Source organism: Gopherus flavomarginatus, chromosome 1 (genome assembly GCF_025201925.1).
Source record: "Gopherus flavomarginatus isolate rGopFla2 chromosome 1, rGopFla2.mat.asm, whole genome shotgun sequence".
NCBI classification, from domain to species: domain Eukaryota; kingdom Metazoa; phylum Chordata; order Testudines; family Testudinidae; genus Gopherus; species Gopherus flavomarginatus.
The window spans coordinates 71,241,413-71,266,006 of NC_066617.1; the positions used below are offsets into that span (position 1 = coordinate 71,241,413).

The window sequence follows — 24,594 nt, forward strand, 5'->3', positions numbered from 1 at the left end:
CTGCATTTCTATGATTCTATGAAATTCGCTTTTCTAGGAATCTAGTACCTTAAACATATCAATGGTCCATAACTGAATAGTGGTCATCTTGGACCTCATGCCAGTGTAAATTTGTGAATTTAAAATGTGCAAATGCTACATTTGGGATAAAGAGGGACACACTTTTGTGGCAGGTTAGTTTTAAAACCAAGAAAATGGTGGCTGCTAGAAGATACCTAGGTATTTGGAACATAGTCTTGATGAAGACGGATTAGTGGGCAGAATGAAAATGAGATGTTCAAAGCTGAAGGAAATGCACAATTTATCACATGGAACTCACCACCATGTGTAGTGTGCTTTGCCTATTTATAATTATTCAGAGTATTATCTTGTGTATTAAAATGCCTGTTTCTCTTTTTGCAGTCATTTCTATGACAACCCTATCCAACTTGTGGGACAGTCTGCTTTTCAACACTTACCAGAACTCAGAACCCTGTATGTTTTTACTTCTTTAAAATCTCTTTGTCTTTGAATAACTATTTCACTTCTAAAATTGTCCTGTACTTTCCTTTCAATAATGATACTGTGTTTTTAACTCTAGGACTTTAAATAGTGCTTCACAAATAACTGAGTTTCCTGATCTGACTGGAACTACAAGTCTGGAAAGTTTGTAAGTGTTAGACAAATACCCTCACTCAACCCAGTAATACTTTTTAGATTTTGACTTGTTTTAAGGATCTATCCTTATATTAAGTATTTATTGTGTAAGCATTAAGTAAAATAAAATAATCTTGTATTGTTTACTTTTACAGGACACTTACAGGAGCACAAGTCACCTCTCTTCCCAAAGTAGCTTGTGATCAACTACCTAATCTTCAAGTGCTGTACGTTTCAGTAAGGGTGATAACACCATGTTAAAGCAGGAGTGTAACGGCTGAATTAAGTGATTTGTGATATTGGAACAATCCACTTCTGATTAACTAGCAGTTGTATGGTACCACTCGTAGATAATCTACAGACATGTAAAAAGATGACAGTCCCTTCCCCAGGTAACCCACAATCTACATGTCAATCAGGATTTCCCTTACATGAAAGAGACAAACATTTTTTATATCATACATTTTTAGGAAAGCATAAAACAACTCATGATACTCCTTAAAAACATCAAAAGAGGGGACATCCAGGACAGATTTGAGACTTGATTTGCATTTATCATCTCTTCTATAAGTTCCTTTAGAATGGTCCAATCTTGGATTAATTACTCAAGCAAATATCCCACTGAAGTGAAAGAGAGAGATACATGAGTCAGGACTGTAGATATGCATCTTTATTATGTACATCTCTTTCTCTACCAGGCATATCTATTTGACTGAAATTTGAAGCAGTCTGTTCCTGGGCTATGTGGGGGCATAAGTTTTATACTAATAAACCGATATATTATTTTATCATGCAAGTATACCACAGAATAAGCTTAATCGCTAACAAAAGTAATCAATCTGTCTACTTTGTGAATCGGCCAACAGCACTTTAAGTATTACATCACTGTGAATGTATTTGGTATTAGTTCTTTTGGCCAACAGTGAACTAGCACTAATAACAACACATTATTTGAGTACCACTGTGGATTTCATGAACATTTCCAGAAAAATTACTTTCAGTTAATGGACTATAAAATTCATTTCCAGAACATTAAGGCCCAAATACAGAGCTTGCACTGATGACAATGATAATTTTGTACATAGATTGCAGTCAATGTATGTCTCATACTAACCTCTAAATAAGCTTGGAAGGATTCAATTTTTATCAATAAGTGTCAGGAAAAATCAGTTTCACCATGCAACTGAAAAAAAAATATTTCCACTGATAATGATCAAAATTTACAGATAGGCAGAGTAAGAAAAATGCGCTTGCGAATTTTTTAGAGGCTGCCATTAAATAATTATTGTTTGAGATTCCCATAATTTCCTGCAACTATGAAAATTTAAATAGATAAAAAAAATTAAAACCCAAAATTTCATGCAAGTGTGATATTTAAAGTGATAATCATTGAAAAAATACTTTAAAATTTCTGTCTGAAAATTGTGTTGCTTTTGTAGTTAGAAGTATTACTCAGATTACTGTAATTGAAAGGTGTTGGAGGTGGGGAAACACTCTTTTCCTTTGTTTATTTTGCATTCAACAGCAATTTGTGTGTAGTCAGTTTCATTATTCTTGCTGTATAATCAGTTAGGCCCTGATTCTGCAAAGACGTATGCACGTCTTGAACTTACCACACTGAGAGGATTGGCCTCAATAGGACTAATCACAGTACAGGAAATTAAACATACACCTAAGCCTGTGCAGGATCATGACCTTCATCAGTTTCTCTCTTGCTGAAATGACCCTTATAAATATCAGCAAAGGAACAGAAAAATCCTTATAAATATTTTAAGACTTTTAAGAAACAATTTTGTGGTGCTCCATCCAAAACTGGAATGTTTTCAGTTATTTTTAAAAATTCAAATTGGCAAGTGCTGTTTTAAGAAGAAAGTGTCCTTCTAAGAGGAGAAAACTGAAGTTAATATATGGTAGCAAGGGCATAATGTTTACATACATAAGCACAGATTACTTTTCCATACCCACATTTGTTCTTCACATTAGTTTAGAAGCCTTCAACCCACCTGAATCATCCTCTGGCATATGTGACTAGCACAATAAAGGATCTGTCAACAGGACATGTTCAGGCTGTCTTCCCTGCAAGAACAGAATGCATACATTATGGTAGCCTCTGCACAAAGTAAAGAGTAAGATACTAAACCAAAAGTATGCTGTCATTATACTTAACTTGTTTTTACAAAGCAAGGGTAGAATGAATAGTTGAAATTCCATCTTCAAAACAAGTGCAAACAGAATTAAAATGTCTTTTAAGAAAGCAATTGCATAGAGATGAGCCAATTTTTAAAAATTAGACTCAGACATGAAAATGTATTACTGCATTAATTGTTAGGGTTGGAGTTAGAAAACAGAGACAAAAGGACATGTTTTGTATCTACCTATAGGTCCAGTCCCATACTCTTTACACAGGTGAAACTGCTACTGAGGTTGACATGTGTTTCCCCTGAGCAAAGGAGTACAGGATGGGGCTCTATTACTCTTTCTTTCTTCATTTTGCAATTTCTGCAAATTACCCTGGCTTGTTTTTGATTAGTTATATTATACTATAAATCAGTCCAGATGTTTCAGTTATTCTGTAATTTGTTGAGTTTTGGCTCAAGTTTTTTCAGCTTTTTTTTTTCTTTGTAGTGATTGATTTCAAAGTTAGTTCTCTCGCTCTTTTTTTTTTCTTTTTTTTTAAAACCACTTCCCTCAGCTAAGCATATAGCAGCTCTAAGGGTCACAGGCAAGATTATTTAATTTAAAATGTAGTCTGGAAAGCTGATTAAATTTCAGTATGATTATAACTGGAAAGTTTAGGGTCTTCTCTGTCAAAATCTAAATAGTCTCATTTAGTAGATTATTTTAAGTAATTAAAATTAAGTATAACAGTTAAATATTGGTGAACATTAAGTTTGTGATCTAAATCCAGTAATACAGATAAATGTACTTCCAATATCTCTACTCTGAAAGACTCAGAAGTTTACATTTGGGCCAGGGAATCCTCAAATATAGCAAACGGGAAAAAATGCTAATTTTTTATCACAGCACCATAGAGCTTTACCTCTTTAATACCCTCTCTATTGCAGAGATCTGTCTTACAATCTGCTACAAGATTTACCCTGTTTTACTGCTTGCAAAAAACTTCAGAAAATGTAAGTATGTGAAAAATCATAAAATGCTTATAAAGGTAAATCTAAATACACAAAGTAGCTTGGAGGTCATTAATTCAGTTACTGCTGACACATTTGGTGGTGTCTGACGTAGCCTCAACATGTGTGTCTTCTGATTTAAAATCTGGATCCATAACACACATAAACACTGTCTAAAATTCTCTAAATGTTATGTTCTTTGAAGCCAATGAGTGTCTTATTTCCATTGTAGTGACTTACATCATAATGAAATCTATGAAATCAAGGCCAACACATTTCAGCAGCTGGTTGCCCTGCGCTCTTTGTGAGTACAGCCATCATAGCTATTTACCTTGGTTCTCAGAAACATAGGAGCTTGCACTTTCACAGTACCTGCCCCTAAACATTTGTTTCCATTGTTCTACTTTGATCATTCAGCTCACTAAGTTATATTTGCCAAAGTAAAATAAACATTTTGAAGTTGAGCATTTCCAGCAATGAATTCACAGCTGTAAATGTATAGCTGTGTAATAGCTGCTACTCTTAAACATTTCTGAAGATGTGGGAAAGTACTGAGTCAGGTCTAGTACCTATTTGCATGTAGACACAACAGTCAACTGTAGAAAGCTGTGTGGTTTTTTTCCTATGGAAGACAGTATTAAAAAATTGATCCCAATCCTGCAAATTCTCAGTCACATAAGTAGTCCTTCCTCACATGAGCACCCCCACTGAAGTCAGTAGAAGTGGTATTCTGAGCACAGATCATTCATGTAAATATTTGCAAGACCAAGCCCATAAATTGTTTATAATATAGATTGCAATGAGCCCACTTTGAAACTGGTGTTATTTTCATAATTGACTCTAACACATTTAAAACAGGATGAAAGACATTTTGCTATAAGATATACATGATCCCAATAAATATAGCAACCTATTGAAAGTATTTGGATGTAACATATACCTTTTTGATATTTAGGAATCCTAATCAAGTGCCTGAAATCTTCCAAATACATTCAGCGGGTATGTAATCCTCTACTCACTTTTCTTGTAGGGATTTAGCTTGGAACAAAATTGCAGTTATTCACCCCAGTGCATTCTCCTCTTTACCATCCCTGATCAAACTGTGAGTATTTTCTTATTTAAGTACTTTTTTTCATAGTTTTTGTTGCAAAGGCATGCACTATTTATAATTTGGGGGCCTGGTCAGCAGAAGTTCTGGTTGTACAGACTGTGACTCTATGCCTAATCGTTCTGGGCTATTGAACACTCTCTCTAGATTTTTGCTTTTTCACATCTCCCCCATTCACATAAATCTTATAGGAAATAACTTCCACTCATGACTGTATATGAAAACTATCTAACCCTAATGATGCTGGGTGTTTGGAGCATGTCAGTATGCCCCACTTTTCTTTTCTTTTTGTTCAGTGTGCTAGTGGTTTTATCCCTTGTAGCTGAGACCAGCAGTGTTTTCAGTTATTTTTAGAATATTTGCAGCATCAGGAATAAGGAATTTGAATCACAGTTAAACAGGGCACTGTCTTATTAACTGCTCTAACTTTGTTTCAGCAGTATTAATGTGATGCAAAAGTATGCTTTATTAGTAACTGTCACCAAAATAGCTTAGTGGTCTAGGCATCAGATTGCAGTACTCGCTCACAATTAGTTCCAAGTCTTTATTAACTTTCACCTGCCTCCCACTGCACCTGGAATACTTCTTTAAGGAGACTCCCCAGGGCAATGGGTCGCCAGGGAAGTGCTAGTAGCATGGCCACATTAGAGCCACACTGCCCAGGAGCCAAGATAATGAGGGGCACTGGGGACAAAGTGCTTGCACCTCACGTGGGTTTCCCAGGATCCACTGCTTTTACAGGCAATCCCCTCCATCTTTTTTTGTGGGTAGACAAAGCTTCCATTCCCAATGGAATGACTGGGAAGCAAGTCTCTGGAAGGAGAATCCCACATATATCTCTTTCACTGGCAATTAAGGGTTTCCCAGGTAGGAGAGCATGATCGAAGCCTGAGAAAAGGATCAGGGATCCCACTGAGTAATTTTAGCCAGTACATTGCCAAACAATCAGAGAGGCTTAGAGAAAAATGTCCTTTAACACAGACAGATGGACGTTCAATAGTAGCAGAAGACTTGGAGCGAAATCCTGACCCTACTGAAGTCAATGAAAGTTTTGCCATTCACTTGACTAAAACCAGGATTTCACCACTAGTATTTAAATATGTTGCTGCTGGCATCTCCCATATTGCTAAGCATGTACCCAGTACTTCTGTCTGAGCCACTCATCTCCACTAACATTCCAGTAAGCAGCCACCTGGACAGTAACAATTCTGTGTATCCTTGAAAGTGGTGGCAGTTACATGAGCTTCTGACCCACCACTCTTCTTCCTGCCTGTTGACCAAATTAAAAAAAAACAGGGACATTTGTGGGGGAATGAATGAGACTGGTGGAGAAATGGGAAGAAAAAGGAAGATCTGTGACACAGTACCATGAAGGGCAGTCACAGCCTCTTCTCTGACTCCAGTTCAGCTACTACTCTCCCTACTTTCTGACCCAAGCCACTCACCCCCGAATTACTTCATTTATCCACAGTCAGCTCTGCCAACCCCAATCATCCCCCTTCAGTTCCGAACCCCTCTCTTCAAGGCCCTGCAGTGTCTTTCTCTAACCCCACCCCCTCATCCCAGAAGCCCCCTTCCACCATCCTCTCACCTAACCCCACTCAGCTGAGACTCCCTCACATTCACACACTGTCCTCCCCAACTTTCCCACCACTCAGACCTCCTGCAGGTCTCATTCCCCCTTCCCCTCCCTCTCCCTCTCCCCAGGCGTACCACTCTCTCAGAACTCCCCACTGTAGCTCTAAACCTGTCCCCCACCCGACTTGCCTCAGACTCAACAGACATACATACCCCAGCTCCACAGAGACCACTCTCCATCTCAGTGGTCTCAGACCCTAACCCTTTCCATCCCACTCAGTGTCACTCAAAACCCATCCCCATCTATTGCTAGATCTAGAGAAGCATGGGCAGAGGCAGCAGGGACAGAATGGGGCAGGTATAGGTGCTGAAATCCACAGAACTTGCCTCTGTGGGGATAACCCGAATTAACTGTTGAAATCCCTACACTGATGGGCTCCTTTCTGTAGTCTGAAGCCTTGCTGACAGCCATCTCCCCAGGCCAGCACTTGTACTACAACCACTAAGTCCTCCAGCCACACCAAGAGTTCACCCGTGGCACCAGCCGGTACTGCACCTTGCAGTAGCACTGTCGCATGGCTGTACTACACCGTGTCTATGGTATCGCTGCCAGACAGCTTCTTTCATGTGACAATGGTAAATAATCACAGGTTCACTTTCTAACACAGAACAAGGTAGTTTATTAGAAGAAAGAAAATAGTGTTCTTGCTAAAGCTCATACTCGCTCTCTGCTTCATGTGGAGCTTCTACCTAGAATCTCCGCTGGCTTGGTTTGGTTTTAAAGAAAAAGTACATGTGTTCTCATAATCCCTAGTAACCAGTCGGTCCTGTTCAAAGGGGTTAAAAAGAGTTCCCTTTAGTTCTAGTTGGGAACTAGCTCTCACTTGGCAATGTACAGTTCCAGAGAACAGTTGATTCATTTTTAATTGATTACCCGTTCTTTAAAACTGGTGCCATGAGTGCACAGAGTCAGATCTTGGTAATAATTAACCCACAGCGGGTACTACTGAGCAAAATGCTACCATGGGCCAGACACGTATTTTGCTGAGAAAATGGGTGTATATTTGTGAAAATGCTGCAGATTTTCTCTGCAGACTGGGGCCCTATTTGGTTTAATAATCTTTGGTGAGGTTAAATTAATTGATTTAAAAAAAAATCTAGTGAAAAAAAAACTCTGTAAGCTGATTTTTATTTGCTTTTATGCAGGGATCTGTCATCCAACCTTTTGTCTTCTTTTCCTGTGACTGGGCTACATGGTTTAACTCATTTAAAATTAACAGGAAATCATGACCTACAAAGTTTGATATCATCTGAAAATTTTCCAGAACTCAAGTGAGTATGTCATTAAGACTAATAAGCCACATTTGTGTTCATGTGCAATATAAGGTGTGTCACTGTGTAATGTACATTGCTTCATACTGGAAGACTTTGATCTGCAGTATTAAAACTAAAACAAATATGATAAAAATATGATAGACTCCTTTTATTATACTCACTTTTAACTGAAGAAACTACAATGGTCTTTGAAATATTAACCCCAGTAGCTGCTTAGTATGATCCACATCTGCTTCCTGGCGATACATTTCAAAAGCTGTTAAAATTATATTGCTAGCAGTTTAATGCTCGTCTTCCACTGACTGTGGTTACATAACTCCCATTAAATTTAATGGGAACTAAGTAGATGCTAAGGAGAAAATATGCTCTGTAATGTACCAAAATACTTGACAATACTCACTTAAAGCAACAATAAACAGTTTGCTCCCAGATCATCTGGTTAAATCTTAAAGTTCAAATAAGTAATTTGTTGTTGTTGTTCAGCCCCTTAATTCTGGTAGAATGTTTTCGACTGGACACTGTGTGATATAGGCAGGGATGGCTTTAGCTAGTGCGGGGCCCAATTCGAACACTTTCGGCGAGGCCCTGGCAGGGATGACTTAAAAAGAAAAAAGTGTAAAAAAAAGCCTTCCATTTCTTCCATGTATTATTTACTTTCCATAACTATATGAATAATAAAATTGTAAATTATGTACATTGCATCATATATGCTGTTGATTGGTTATTAATGACTGCCGTTTCACATGTGTGGGTCCCCGCCACTCCCTGGGGCGTGCACATGTGTGGGTTCCCGCTGTTTCCTGCCCCCCTCATTGAAGCAAGTGTGCAGGTTACTGGCCTGGGAACTGCAGGGCAGCAGTGGACATGGGGCTGGTTCGAGGCAGGGCAGGGGCTGACTGGAGGTAGGGTCTGGCTGCAGGCAGGGCAAGAGGTGCGGGGCTGGCTGGAGACAGGGGAGTGTGGGACGGGCTGGCTTCAGGCAGGGCCACAGGGGGGTGCAGCAGGGGTTGGCAGGGCTGGAGACAGGAGTATAGGACTGGCTGGCTTCACGCAGGGGGGTGCAGCAGGGGTTGGCTGGAGACAGGGCAGGGCGGGCAGTGCAGGGCTGGTGCAGGCAGGGGTGTGTGGCAGGGGTTGGCTGGAGACAGGGCAGGGGGTTTGGTAGGGGCTGGCTGTGGGCAGAGGTTGCAGAGCTGGCTGCAGGCAGCGGGGGGCGGGGCTGGTGCAGCAGAGGCAGCTGGAGCCCCAGCCCTTTAAAAAGCCCCAACCCCCCCGCTATCCCAGGGCTCTGGGGGCTATTTAAAGGGCCCGGGGCTCCCCTGCTTCTACCCCGCCCCGGACCTTTTAAATAGCCGTGGGAGCCCTGGGGAATGCATGGGGGTGGTGGGGCTCTGGCGGCTATTTAAAGGACCGGGATGGCAGAGGCAGCTGGAGCCCTGGCCCTAGCCAGCCAGTCCTGCTACCCCAGGGCTCTGGGGGCTATTTAAAGGGCCCGGAGCTCCAGCCAGGAGAGCTAGGCCTCAGGGCTTGTCGCGCTCCGGCCAGAGCTCCAGCCGGGGCCGCGGGGCTTGTCGCGCTCCGGCCAGAGCTCCAGCCGGGGCCGCGGGGCTTGTCGCGCTCCGGCCAGAGCTCCAGCCGGGGCCGCGGGGCTTGTCACGCTCCGGCCAGAGCTCCAGCCGGGGCCGCGGGGCTTGTCACGCTCCGGCCAGAGCTCCAGCCGGGGCCGCAGGGCTTGCAGCGCTCTGGTCAGAGCTCCAGCTGAGAGAGCGGGGCTATGGGGCAGCCGCGCTCCCGCCGGCGCTTTGGTCAGGGGAGCAGGGCCATGGAAGACCCCGGAGCAGACCGCAGCCAGGGTAAGTAAAAAATTTTAAAAGGCACCTAAAGCGTGGGGCCCTCTTAGGCGTGGGGCCCAATTCCCAGGAATCGGGCGAATCAGCCTAAAGCCAGCCCTGGATACAGGAAGGAAATGGTTTTTAGTGATTATTCACAGCTCTGGATGATGGTGAGTAAGTCACATACAGCGTGATCCTGTACCTTTGAAGTTAATGGGAATTTTGCCACTGATTTCATTTTGATTAGGATTAGGCCCTAATTCACTCTGTGCCTCAGTTTACCCATCTGTAATAATTATTATATACACAGGGATGTTGTAAGCCAATGGCTCGATCCTGACAAAACCTACACACCTGCTTAACTTTACTACCATGGGTACTTATATTTGGGACTATTCAATGAACCTAATAAATGTAAGCGTGTGTGTAAGTATTGGCAGGATTGAGGCCTAATTGCTTCATGTTCAAGTTTTGTAACATCCTCAGATGAAAGGTACTAAGTATAAATTATTCTTATTTTATACACCTGTGAATATTTGCAATACAGAGTCCCATTTCTTCTTTAATGAAATCATTGAATAGCATGTATGTTGTTAGGTCATCACTATATTCATCCTTCAAAATTTTCATCCTCCAGGAGGGAGACGGTATCTTGGAAAGCAGGGACTCTGGAAAGGATTTAGGGGTCATAGTGGATGAGCAGATCAAGATGGGCTCCCAGCATGATGCCATAGCAAAAAGGGCTAATGTGATTCTTAGATATATAAACAAGACAGTAGGAGTAAGGAGGTGATTTTACCTCTGTGTATGGCATTGGTGAGACTGTTACTGGAATACTGTGTACGATTCTGGTGTCCATATTTTACAAATTGTTTAAAAATTGAAGAGGGAGCAGAAGAGAAACACAAAAATGATCCCAGGGCTGGAGAAAATGCCTTACATGGGGAGACTTGAATTCAATCTCTTCATTTTATCAAAAAGAAAATGGAGATGTGACTTGATTACAATATGTAAGTGAAGAAATATAGGGTCCTAAAAGGCTTTTTAGTCTAAGGGAGAAAGGCATAACAAGAACCAATGGCTGGAGGCTGAAACCAGAGAGATTCAAATTTCAAATTAGGCTCAATTGTATCAGTGGGGCCTGTTTAACTATTGGAATAAACTACCAAGGGAAATGACAGATTCCCCATCTCCTGAAGTCTTCAGATCAAGCCTGGATGTCTTTCTGGAAGAGATGCTTTAGTCAAAGATAAGTTATTAGGCTCAATGCAGGGGTAACTGAGTGAAATTCTATGCTGTGGTCAGACTAGATGAGCTAATGGTCCCTTCTGGCTGTAAAATCTGTGAAGGTCTAAAAAGATGCTGAGTGCTCTCAACACCCACTGGAGGGGGTGTGCACCTTGCAGGACTATTCTCAACTCAGCAGAGGTGCTCAACATCTTGCAGGGGCAGGCCCGCAGTCTGGCTCTTGTGGGTGCTGTGTATGCACATCTCTCCTTGTGTTTATTCTCTCTCTTTCTCCATGTAGGGACAGGTAAGCTCTCTAAAATGATCGGACCAACTTCTGAAAAATATTTTAAATATAATAAAAGCATTAATTCAAAATTACCCTGTGATTATTATGAAAATGCAGCATACGCCATGGCATGCCAACATAAGAAAGAGGACATGTAATGTTCTTGGTGTAGCTGATTGCTGGACTGATTGAAATCATAACTGTACTTAATTCATTTTAAATATGGTTTTGTGTATTAGAAATGATGCACTCTTCCTAAATGAAAATCAAGTATTTTGCTGAAAATGCAACTAAATTATCTATGAAAATTAAATAAACTCACGAGGAAGTGCCAAATAATCCCTTACTTTTTTTGGCAAGAACAGTTCCAGAGGAGTCTATTCTTCCTTCAGTGAACATATCTAACTCTGATTGACATTAACAGGAGTTAAGTGCATGCAGCCAGTAAAGAACAGAGGTGAAATCCTGGCCCCATTCAAATCCACTGGAGTTTTGCCATTGACTTCAGTGAGGCCAGGATTTCACCAGAGAGCTTTACAGTGACTCTTCAAAGCACTGAACGTGAACAGAGAACTAGCACAAAGTTTCCTGAATGGCGGTGTTATACATCATTTGCAAAGCTAAGGACCAAATCCATGGAAAGAGCTCACAGCTCAGCTAAATGGACCATTTGCTCATGAATATAGAGAAACATCTTGGGGCTGAGAGGTGGAATCCTTAGCTCCGCTTCCAGTAATGGCACAACAATTATCACCTAGCCAAGTTCACTATAGCATGGAGAAAACAAATGTTGCCCGCTTCTCCTTCCCTCTGTCAATGTGGGGTTTGGTTCAGTGGTTTGGCATTACCCACAATTCCCTGGCCATCCCCCCGGCCTACTCACAATTTACCATTTCTATTCACTGACCATGACCATCCCCCACCTCATAATGTGAAAAGCTCGAATTCTCCCTGCAAGGGTTCTCTGCTCCTTAAACCATTCACACAGAGGAAAGGAGGCTTACCATGGCAATGGACCCAGTAAGTAAAATAGGCCCGATATACAAATTCTGCCTAAAATTGTGAATTTTTAAGAGTCAAATATTTTATTTTGACAGTTTAAATCTAATCTTCAGCCAGCTTTTTATCTGTTTAAAGTTAAACTGCCAGCAGCAGCTAAACCCGAAAGATGTAAAAGACATTTATGTTCTCCATTAAGTAGCAGTCAGTCATTCTACCTTTAAAGTAAAAGGAAGTGGGTCCAGGTGTTGTGAAGCATAAAGTTGAATCTTTGGTGTGGTGTGATGTGGGTCAGTTCCAATGTTTGTTTGTTTTGCATTTTTGAGTTATCTTTGAATTTTTTTTAGACAGTTTTTGGAAGAAGGTTCATTAGAAGGTGATAAGTCAGTGGTTCCTTTGTGACCAGGAAAAGCTGTCTATCAGCTCAGGAGAAATTGCTCCTGGCTGTGTCACAAAATATTTTTGCATCTACTAAGTGACCGTCTGGCCATGTACTTTTTAAATTGCTTAATGGGGGACAGGATTTTCCAGACTAACATTTATTGGAAGAGGAAGATCTTCATTTTTATGAGATTAATTAATCAAAACTCATTGTAACTCTGGAAAATAGGGCTTGTTTACATTTGTCAAAGGAATTCTGGGAGGACCTACAAAGGGGATGAGAAACAAAAGCCATGCCCTTTAAAGAGTGGTAATTGAGAAGGCTTGGGCACCTGGTCACCTTATCTAGAAGCCATGGAACATTGCAATGCTTGAGGTCTACATGTCTTTCCCCCATGACTGGCCATCAGAGAGGCTGTCATAAACAGATAGTTAAGGGTTAATGTCTCTTTTGTCTGTAAAAGGGTTACAAGCAGTGAACCTGGAACACCTGACCAGAGGACCAATCAGGAGACAAGATACTTTCAAATCTCGGTGGAAGGAAGTCTTTGTTTTGTGTTGTTTGTCTGTCTGTTGTTCTCTCTGGGTTCTGAGAATGACCAGACGTGCAACCAAGCTTCTCTCTAATCTCTCTGATACAGTCTCTTATATGTTCAGAATAGTAAGTACTAGGTAGATAAGGCGGTTTTAGTCTTTTCATTGTTTTGTTTATTTGCAAATGTGTATTTTGCTGGAAGGATTTTAACTCTATTGGCTGTACTTGTATACTTAGGCTGGGAGGGTATTCCCAGTGTCTATAGCTGAAAGACCCTGTAACATTTTTCATCTTGATTTTATAGAGACAATTTTTACTTTTTCTTTCTTTTATTAAAAGCTTTTCTTTTTTAAAAGACCTGATTGATTTTTTCCCCTTGTTAAGGCTCAAGGGAATTGAGTCTGTACTCACCAGGGAATTGGTGGGAGAAAGGAGGGAAGGGAGGGGGGAAGGTGGAATTCCACTGTGTTTTAGATTCACGAAGCTTGAATCTGTATTGCCTCTTGGTGAGGGGAAAAGAGGAGGGGGGAAGGTGACATTCCTCTCTGTTTTAAGATTCAAGGAGTTTGAATCACAGTGATCTCCTAGTATGCCCAGGGAGGGGAGGATCTGGGAGGAAGAAAGGAGGGAGGGGGAATGGTTTATTTCCCTTTGTTGTGAGACCCAAGGAGTTTGGGGTCTTGGGGTCCCCAGAGAAGGTTTTGGGGGGACCAGAGTGTACCAGGCACTGCAAGTCCTGGTTGGTGGCGGCACTACAAGATCTAAGCTGGTAATTAATCTTTGCTTGAGGCTACGTGTCTTTCCCCCATGACTGGCCATCAGAGAGGCAGGAATCCAGCAACATCTGAAGACTTGTCACCACCAAGCATATAAAGGAAGTGTCCTAGTCAGCTAATCAGTCTATTACCATTAATCAGCAGATCTGAGAAACCCACCTGCTGATCCTTTGCGTAGCAGGCTCATCCTCTTCCAAAGCTGCACGAAGCCACAAGAATCACAACAGCCATCTTGCAAAAGGATGGAGTTTTTATTTTACATATCTATTTTCTGTCAGCAGAGGGACACTTCTGGGCTGACTCAATAGCCTTGCATCTCTTTTTAACCCCACTAGGTAACTGATTGCTAGTGAGCGAAAGAGCGTGGGTGTGTGCAGGCACCCATGCATGAGCCCAAGCAGAAGTATCTGTGGTTCAAACCCACAGAAGTTAGTTGAGGACAGCACCTAAGGAAGTCATTTCTCAAACATTTAATGGCAGCCTTAACTGGATAATCTCACTTGTTTTAAAAGATCACATACTTGGAAATTTCATGGAGTTGGAATTTTATGTTTAAGCCATAGGAAATCATTATCTTCACATAAAGTTCTCAATTAAAACTTTATTATCCTGAACTTTATTGGAGTATTTTAAAATAGCTTATGCAAATGTTTATATTGGGGACAGACTTAAGGATTGCTATTGCTTCCACCTCACCATGGAAATCTGAACAAGTGGCTCATTAGTTGGCATTTAATTTGTAATTTAAATATTAGCTTTAGCTTGGGGTTTGGTTTGTTCCCCCCTTTTTGCAAGCCTTTGACTAGAGTGAAAGTTTAGCTCTGATTGGCATAAGGCCTATGATTTGGGCTGATCACTTTGTAAATGGCCACCTCCTCAGATTGCTATTTAGAGTTTGTACAGAGATTGTTTGCTCTGTTGAGCTGTTTGACTAATCTGATAAGATTTACCTGATAATTTGATATGAACCCATTTTATTTCCATTTATGTTAATGTTTAATTACAGTAATTTTTAGTGATACGTTTTTATTGTTATTAATTGTTAGGCGTTAATTACCAGTTACAATTGGAAACTTAGTTGGATCAAATATTTATCTATCAGAAGGTAACAGTATAATTAGCAGAGATTATCCATCTACTTGTGGGCCACACAGTATAAGCCGTACAGTTTTTCTCAACCCCTTTCAGAATTTGCCCTAGAATGTCCAAACAAAATAGAATTCAAAATGTACAAGAGACCTGGAATTTGTATAACAGTAAAAAGAATGAAAAGCCCATTGACTAAAACCTGGTTAAGAATCAGGAATACCAGTGCACTGAAAGGTGTTATGGATGGCAGTGCCCCTTGATAGTGTGCAGATGTGTGCATGATAATTAAGGTAGCAAAACAGTTTCCATGGTAACAATGTTCTTAACTTTCCAAATCATTAACCATTCAGTTTAGAATTCTTCATTCCTGGCCTCCACCCAGAGATGAACCCCTTTCAGCTATTTCACAGTGGAGATGGGAGAAATTTTAATCTGGATCCAAAATTCAGTCTCTTAACTTCCCCCAAATTTGTGGGGGTTGTGCACTGAAATATGGGTTTTGCCTGTTATGCAGGTAGGATTCAGCTCTGGTATTTGGATCTCTCTCTCTGAAAGAAAAAACTTAGAAAACTACATGGAGAAAGCTCAGTGAATTAAAACAGTTCAAATCACTAGAAGTCAGGACATTAAAATATGGTTCGACAGCAACATTCATTCAACTGCATTGCACATCTGTTCCTGTTTTATTAAATCTACAGCTTAATATATTACTGAATATGTTGTAAAATCTCTATAACAAAATATATAGGATGTGTGCAATATGTCTGAATTAAAATTGGTCTCGGAACCATTTGCATTTTCTAATTTTTTGTAACTTTAACTATGCAGGCCAAACTCTGCATTAACAAGGTTTTGCTTTTTTTAAAATGTGTGGCTATTTTTCCTTTCAGTTACAGTTATTTGAGTTCATTTTTCTCAATATTAACATTAGCGATGAGGTATAATACGTTAAGTAAAGTACTGTAACCAGTGTAACTGCATATTTTGTTTGTTAATGTGCAGGGTCATAGAAATGCCTTATGCTTACCAGTGCTGTGCATTTGGAACTTGTGAAAGCCACTACAAGATCTCCAGCCAGTGGAACAAAGAGGAGAATAGCAGTGCTGATGATTTTCATAAGAAAGATTCTGGAATGTTACACATTCAAGGTAAGTAATTTAATGTCACTCTGGCTTTGGAACCTACTTTAGGGCCCAGGGCACCTCCCTTAAATCAATGGGAATTTTGCCATTGAATTTTATGGTAGTGAGATGTAGCTCTCAAAGTCTAAACAAGAATGAGTTTATAATATCCTTTTAAGGGGACACTGTCAAGATGGATCCTCACACGGGAGGCAAAAATCATCCTCTTAATTCAGAGAGGGTAACATGGTGCTGGCCTGTCATCCTACACAATAGGTATCCTGCATTTGCAAAGCAAGATGGTTCAGAGCTGGACTATCACAAGTTGCTGTTGGCCTTAAAAATAGCAACATGTGTTCTGGGTTACCATGCCATGCTCATAGTAGCAGTACATGCTTGGGAGTGGGATAGGTTGCCATTGCCAATTTTCTAATCGCACAAAACCGAACTCCCTTGCCCCGCCCCTTCTCTGAATCCCCACCTCCGCTCACTCCATCCCTCCTCCTTCTGTCACTCGCTCTCCCCCACCCTCCCTCACTCCCTCATTTTCACTGGGCTGGGACAAGGCTTTGGGTGTGGGAGGAGCTGGGGGTGCAGGCTCCTGAGTGGGGCCAGAAATGAGGGGTTCAGGGTGCAGGAGGGGGCTCCAGGCAGGGGATTGGGTTGTGGGAGGAGGTATGGGTTCTACCTGGGGGTGCAGGCTCTGGGGTGGGGCCGGGGTTGAGGGGTTTCAGGTGCAGGAATGGGGGGAGCTGAGGGGTTTGAATTGTGGGAGGGGGTTCCGGGCCGAGGCAAGGGGTTGGGATGTGAGAAGAGGTCTGCTCTCTGGGCTGGGGGTGCAGGGTAGGCTGTGAGGCCAGAAATTAGGGGTTTAGGGTGCAGGAGGGGGCTCCTGGCTGGAGAAAGAGGTTGGGATGTGTGTGAGGGGGGTGAGGGCTCCAGCTTGGGGTGCAGGCTCTGGGCTGGGAATGCAGAATTTGGGGTGCAGGAGAGGTCTCAGAGTTGGGGCATGGGAGGGGGGTCAGGGCGTGGGCTCTGGGAGGCTGAGCTGGGGCAGGGGATTGGGGTGTGGGCCATGGCTGGGAGTGTGGGATCTGGGGTGGGGCCAAGGATGAGGGGTTTCAGGAGCAAGAGGGAGCTCGGGGCTAGGGCAGGTAGTTGGGGTAAGGGAGGAGGGCAGAGTCTGGAAGGGATTTTGGGTGCAGGGGGGCTCGGCTGGGGGTTGGGGTGCAGGAAGGGATGCAGGTTCTGGGAGAGTTTGGGTGCAGGAGGGTGCTCAAGGCTAAGGCAAGGGGTTGTGGAGGGGGTGCAGTCTCTGGGCGGCACTTACTTCGGGCGGCTTCTGGAAGCTGCAACATGTCCCTCTGGCTCCTAAGCAGAGGGACGGCCTCTATCCACAGGCACTATCCCACAGCTCCATTGGCCATGGTTCAAACGGGAAATAGCTGAGATAAGCCTGCACATCCCTCAGCCCGTGCCACTTCCTGCAGCTCCCATTGGCCTAGAATGACAAACCATGGCCAGTGGGAGCTGCAATCGGCCGAACCTGCGGACGCTGTAGGTAAACAAACCAGCTTGGCTCGCCAGCAGATTTCCCTGATGGGCTGCGTGCCAAAGGTTGCCAATCCCTGGGTTAGAGAGGCACTGTATCCTCTGTCCCTGCTGCACTGGGTTTGTTACTGCAGACACACGTGTGCATATTACACCCTCCTGCTGATGTCCATTCCATCTCCATTCCTGTGAGCAAGCAAAAGGCTCAAATCTGACAAGATCTTTTTTCATCTAAGCCCCCATGATTAGAGCCAGCAGGAACTGAAACTGACAAGAATGGAGCCAGAAGCTGGCACAAGGTGGACACATGTTGGGTGATCACAACAAACACAACATCCAGGGTTATTTGTCAGTGAATTGGTACAACTCTGGAGCTGATATTTAACATCTTCCAGGCAATCCTTATAGTGCAAATTACGTAATTAAGGGGATGCCTTTTTAACTGTAATAATTTTCAAAGAAGTGGTGATTTGATCTATCCACCCCAAGTAATACAAAACCAAATGGACCTATGTCTGCTATTGCTTGGAAATTTGCAGGCAAAGAGAGAGCAAAACCAGGCCTTAGAGCAGGGGTCAGCAACCTTTCAGAAGTGGGGTGCTGAATCTTCATTTATTCACTTTGATTTAAGGTTTCACGTGCCAGTAATACATTTTAACATTTTTAGAAGGTCTCTTTCTATAAGTCTATAATATATAACGAAACTATTGTTGTATGTAAAGTAAATAAGGTTTTTTAAATGTTTAAGAAGCTTCATTTAAATTAAATTAAAATGCAGAGCCCCCCCAGACTGGTGACCAGGACCCGAGCAATGTGAGTGCCAGTGAAAATCAGCTCAGGCGCTGCCTTTGGCACACGTTCAATAGGTTGTCTACCTCTGCCTTAAAGTAACTTATCACAGCCATTTCCTTATATTCACACTGAGGAACTTAGTCTCAGTCTAAAGTCTCAGGGATTTTCTCCCACAGATGAACATGACTTCGAGGATTTTCTGCTTGACTTTGAAGAAGATTTGAAAGCTCATCATTCGGTGCAATGCACACCCTCTCCAGGTATGGAACTGCCAGGCAAATAGGAGACCTGACAAAGTTTCCCTTGATGTCTGAAACAAAGAACTGCTAAACTGTCCCTAGAATTAACTTCAGATCCATTTCAATGAAATTGCACCATATTTTGCAATAATTTTGGTGAGACAGAATTGCATTAGCCCACAATATAAGACTGAAGCCCATGAAACTGTTTAACTACAATAACAGTGTATCTCTATTATACATTGGCTCCTGTGACTGCTAAACCAAGAGTTTCTTTCTCTTTCCTCAGATAGGTTTTATCCCTCCCTTTGGTATAACAGATCTGTGATCTCAAGTCATTGTTCTCTGTGTCCATCAAGAAAAAGATGATGATAGACCAGGTTCTGTGCTTAGGCACTCTAGTGTAAATCTTGAATAATCCCATTGAAGCCAGTTGAATTAGTCCAGTTTTAAACTACTGTAATAGTGCAGTTTGGGCTAATGTCTGCATCAGAGGCAAATATCACTTATATTGTCCTGAACAAACATTCTCTGTCAAATAATTCCCCAATATTAGCATTGCCTCTCTAGAACAATGTTTCCCAACCTGAGGTGTTGTAAACAGGAGAAGTGGAGACAGAAAATAACTGTATGATGACACTTCCACTAAATGCTTCCTTTGCTACATGGAAAGCAGCAGGTATCTCCCGGAAAGTCTTTCCCTGCTCCAGTGCCAGCGCCCAGTGTATCTGGCCATGGAGGCAGCTTACCTCTACATAGTGGGAGGCCCAGGTAGCACCCCAGTCTTATCTTCTCTCAGAGCCTAGCTACTCTCAGAACACCCAGCTCACAGGGAGAGCACGTGCAGCCTAAATCCACAGATCCCTAGTCAACACCACAGCTCCCACCCCAGACAGCAGGAAGCCTTCTCTTCACATGAGGAAATGAAGTGTGGGGGAAATAAAAGCAAAAAGAAAAAAAACTGAAAAGAAAAAAAATACACCAAGAAAACAGACAGGATGCGGGGGGGGAGGGGGAGGGGAGAGAGAGAGAGAATGGACATTAAAAAGGGATGGAGTGTTCTGCGTCATGATGGACAGAGGAGACAAGAAATGCCATCCTCCAGTCTTTTTGGGAAGCAGGGGCAGCTCTAGCTTTTTTGCCACCCCAACCACGGCAGGCAGGCTGCCTTCGGCGGCGTGCCTGTGGGAGGTCCCTAGTCCCACAGATTCAGTGGCTTGCCTGTGGGAGGTCCGCCGGTCCCGCGACTTTGGCGTACCCGCCGCTGAATCCGCGGGACCAGCAGACCTCCCACAGGCATGCTGCCGAAAGCTGCCTGACTGCCGCCCTCGCGGGGACCGGCAAGGTGCCCCCCATGGCTTGCCACCCCAGGCACGCGCTTGGAGTGCTGGTGCCTGGAACCGCCCCTGTGGGGAAGCACCAACAAAAGAAGGTTGGAAGCCACTGCGTAGCAGTGGGTGCTGGAGAAGGTGAATGCTCCTTCTCCCTGTGCTGAGAAGAGACATGAAAATTAGGCAGAGTTTCAAATGTTGCAAATTAATTGTTCACTCTCACATATTTCCTCTTCCCATTTCTCTTTCTTGTCCTTGCAGGCCCCTTCAAACCATGTGACCATCTGTTTGGTAGCTGGCTAATCAGAATTGGAGTGTGGACCATAGTGGGTTTGGCATTTATTTGCAATGCACTGTTAACTGCAACAGTCTTCAGATCTCCATTGTATATTTCCTCTATAAAACTTTTAATAGGACTGATAGCCATTGTAAACATGCTAATGGGTCTGTCCAGTGGTGTATTGGCCAGCATGGATGCATTAACCTTTGGCAGCTTTGCTCAATATGGTGCTTGGTGGGAAAGCGGAGTTGGTTGCCAAGTCACTGGCCTCCTGTCCATTTTTGCTTCAGAGACTTCCATTTTCCTCCTTACCCTGGCAGCACTCGAACGTGGGTTCTCTGTAAAGTATGCTACAAAGTGTAAAACAAAATCCTCTTTTGCTAGTGTGAAAATAGCCATTTTCTTTTGCTTTATGTTGGCCTTGATCATTGCAGTGGTACCACTTCTCAGTGAGAGCAAATACGGAGTATCTCCGCTCTGTTTACCTTTGCCATTTGGGGAACCCAGCTCTATGGGCTTCATGGTAGCTTTGGTCTTATTAAACTCTCTTTGCTTTCTGGTGATGACTGTTGCCTATACAAAACTGTACTGTAGTTTGGAGAAGGGCGAACTAGACAATATTTGGGACTGTTCCATGATTAAGCACATAACATTGTTACTTTTTACTAATTGCATTCTCTATTGCCCTGTGGCCTTCTTATCTTTTTCCTCCTTACTAAACCTCACTTTTATTAGCCCAGAAGTGATTAAATCAATACTCCTAGTGATTGTCCCACTGCCTGCATGTCTAAATCCACTTCTTTATATCCTCTTCAATCCACATTTTAAGGAAGATCTGGGAAGTCTCAGAAAGCAAACTTTGTTATGGAGCAGATCAAAACATACAAGTCTGATCTCTGTTAATTCAGACGATGTAGAGAAACAGTCCTGTGACTCAACACAAGCCCTGGTAACCTTTGCAAGCGCCAGCATATCGTATGACGTGCCTGCCAGCAACTCACTAATGCCATCGTCTTATCAAACGACAGAAAGCTGTAATCTTTCACCAGTAGCATTTGTTCCATGTCGCTAGTTTCAGGGGCAAAAACAAATGTATGTATGTTTACACATTTTTCAAGCCCAAATGTAAGAGTGGGTGTGCGTACACATGCTGGAGAGTGGCGTCAAAGGTGCTCTTGATTACTGTTACACGCATCTAAACAAACCAGCTAATAACAAAGAAAATAAGCAGCAGGCTGAAATCCCAACACATGAACCCTGTCAGCCTGTTCAGGAAATCTCAAAACCAATCTTGTTCGGGATGAAGAGGAAGCCTGAAAGCTGCTAGCATGTATACAGTTGGTTCGGTTGTTCTCTTTAAGAGATGCCAGTCAGAAAAGACATCTGACAGTCAAGAGCAAAAATAGTATATTGAAGAGGTGAATTTTCTTGGAGGCATCGCCACTGTTTTAATTGAGCTTGTTGAGGTACAGAATTTAAAATGTTAGGAACAGGCTGCTCCCCAGATGGGGTTGGTCAAGTTCCCTCAAAGCTTTTTTAATGCTATGATTGTTTTTTAAAAGTGCCTGTCTATGGCTTTGATTCAGCAAGGTATTTGAGCATGTGCCTGACTTAAAGCGCATGAGCAATCCCATTGAAGTCCAACAAAGTTTATGGAAAATAGATCTTGTCAAGTCATTTGTACCATTTTTGATGCGTTTGCAAGTTTGGTTGATAAAGACAATAGTGTTGATGTAATATACTTACTCTTATAAGGCATTTGACTTGGTACTACACAACATATTGATTATGAAACTAGAACCATAAAAATATCAGTGGCCAAAAGAGCTAATGCAATCCTTGGATGTATAAATAAGGGAGGATCAAGTAGGAGTACAGACATTAGCTTACCTCTGTATTTGGCACTGATGTGACCAATATTGGAATACTGTGTCCAGTTCATAAAGGGTGTTGAAAATTTACCAAGGGTTGTGGTGGATTCTCCATCAATGGAAATCATTAAATGATAATTGGATGATTTGCTACAAGAGATGGTTGAGTTCAATTACAATTATTGGACTCGAAGCAGGAATTAATTCAGGAGGCTTTGTGGCATGTACTACAGAGGAGGTCAGTCTGGATGACCACAATGGTCCCTTCTGGTTTTAAATTCTGCAAATCTATGAAACCCTTGCTGAATCAAGGCCTATGAAGTTGTGTATCTCAGATCCATCACAATTAAAGAGGAATGCCCCCTGATATTTGCCTTCTCTACTTTAAAGAGTCCCAGGCAATCGGCTCCCATTGTTTCCGTCTGAGACTAGCACTTACTTTGATTTAACTATATTTGGGAGTTCTTTCAATCTCATTTTCTCATAGATGTCACTTTTCCTTTCATGAGCAGATCAAATAGGACATTGCTATGCATGGATCCAGATTTTGTTGGGTTTTTTTCTAATGTTCTCTGAGCAACAATGTTTAATGGTCCAGTACCTGCTTCTTAGTTTAAAGGCCACTCTGCTCTCCAGGTGGATAAAACTGCATTTCGACAACATTACCTAGCTTACATGAGCCCAAATAATTAAGATGATCAATTACAGATGGTCTCTGATTTTCATGTTACATATGTACCTTCCCAGCACCCAAAGGATGGATTTTCATGATGAAAATCTGTTGCGAGCTGCGGACACACCTAGAAATGCTAGTGTGAATGGAAAAAAAATATTTTTTAGTTTTGAAGTTACAGATGGCATCGGTTGACTTTGGCTGACATATGCATCCTGGAAAAAAAATGAACAAATGCAGAAATTATGTCTGGTAACTATGCAGCCAGCTTTATCTTAATCCTCTATCTCTTGTGGCTTTTGAAGCAGCACAGTATACAGCTGGAGAATGATTCCTGAAACCACTTTGGATTAAACAGAATATCAGTCAACCACTGCACAATACTTATTATCATGTTTATTTAGCTTTATTTTAACTCGGGTCCCTCTATGCTGCACTGTTCAATGTCAATGAAATTTCTCCTTGGCTTGCTATATTTAAAACGTTTGTAAAATGGTTTGAGAAGCAAAATAATGTTATAATTCAAAAGACTAGTTCAAGTTACTTTTATCAGAACTTTCATAGCTTGCAGAAAGTCCAAAACAAAAGGCAACTTATGGGTCTTTTATTTTTATAAGCGATTTTTGAAATATTTTGATCAGATATTTTAACTTGTTAAAATTAATTTGCTTTTTAAAAAAAATTGTAAATATAGAACTGTATTTATTGCTACAATAAAATACAACCACACTAAAGGGCATGAAAATAAGCCATGTACAGTTTCTTACTGATGATTTCTATATTGTCTGCTCATATATTTTACTAAATTCACCATCTGTATATATTATATGTAAATGTGTAGTGATTGTAAATAGATTATGTACTTTCTTTTCTATCGGTTGTTCCAAATATATGTAATTTGTAATAAAATGTGTGACTAAACCAAAGGGCATTTAATCAGGGTCTGCACTAGTTCACCAGAATAAGATCTCTGAGGTACAGCTACACTGCAGTAAAACTCCCGCAGCTAGCCTGTGTCAGTGTGTCTCAGGGTTATGGGGCTCGGGCTGTAGGGCTATAAAACTGCAGTGTAGACGTACCCTGAAGTTCTAACCAGAGCTTAAATTATAAGTATTTCTATCTTGTTAGGGGTCCAGGAGAGCATCACCAATCTAAAATAGTATTTTATTTCAACACAGACCGAGCCTCTTTACCTAATAGTTGCCCTTATCTGTCAGGCTGAAGCCAGAAACCTTTTACCCTGACTATCTTATATCTACATTCTCTTCTCTATTGGGCAGCTCAAAGCTATTCTGTACTATGTACACACACCCTGCCCCTATTTCAATAACAAAACGTAGGTTTGAGCAGCCCAGGTTACATTGCAAGTTAAAGCCCGGACGACTGAATAAGAGGGAGACCATGGCAGGGACTCAGAGCCTAGTATAAAGAGCACGTCTGAATTCACTGTCAGGCTGATTGAGGAGGAGGACCCCAGAAGTTGTACCAGCACTGGGACACACACTAGTGATTAGGAACAGTGTTGGTTGATTATTAATTATTATTGGCAAATAATTTAGCTGCCCAAAACTTCAAGTTTTGATGGAACTGAAAAATGAAAACATCAGCAATATCAAAAGGAAACATTTTGTTTTGACCCAGAGTTTTATTCTTATTTCAGGCATTTGTCAAAAGCCAAGAGGAATTCACAAAATGGCTGAGGGGAAAGGAGGTGGCAGAAACCTCCTTTACAACCTTTAGCCTAGTGGGTAGGGCGCTCACCTAGGCTGTGGAAGACCCCGGTTCAGTTGCCCCCTCTGCCTGATCTGAGACAGGAATTTGAA

General features: G+C 42.0%; 1 protein-coding gene across 6 annotated transcripts in view; it reads left to right on the plus strand.

Moving 5' to 3' along the window:
* Positions 1 to 23,673, plus strand: part of LGR5 (leucine rich repeat containing G protein-coupled receptor 5) — a 136,846-nt gene extending 113,173 nt beyond the window's left edge. For all 6 annotated transcript variants that reach the window (XM_050934750.1, XM_050934754.1, XM_050934782.1 and 3 more), the window contains 10 exons: positions 403 to 474; positions 581 to 649; positions 792 to 863; positions 3,702 to 3,767; positions 3,997 to 4,068; positions 4,795 to 4,866; positions 7,657 to 7,782; positions 15,916 to 16,061; positions 18,554 to 18,637; positions 20,209 to 23,673. In XM_050934750.1, the coding sequence (XP_050790707.1) occupies positions 403 to 474; positions 581 to 649; positions 792 to 863; positions 3,702 to 3,767; positions 3,997 to 4,068; positions 4,795 to 4,866; positions 7,657 to 7,782; positions 15,916 to 16,061; positions 18,554 to 18,637; positions 20,209 to 21,299 (1,870 nt within the window). In that variant the 3' untranslated portion in view covers positions 21,300 to 23,673. The remainder of the gene's footprint in view (positions 1 to 402; positions 475 to 580; positions 650 to 791; positions 864 to 3,701; positions 3,768 to 3,996; positions 4,069 to 4,794; positions 4,867 to 7,656; positions 7,783 to 15,915; positions 16,062 to 18,553; positions 18,638 to 20,208) is intronic.
* The last annotated feature ends 921 nt before the right edge of the window (positions 23,674 to 24,594 follow it).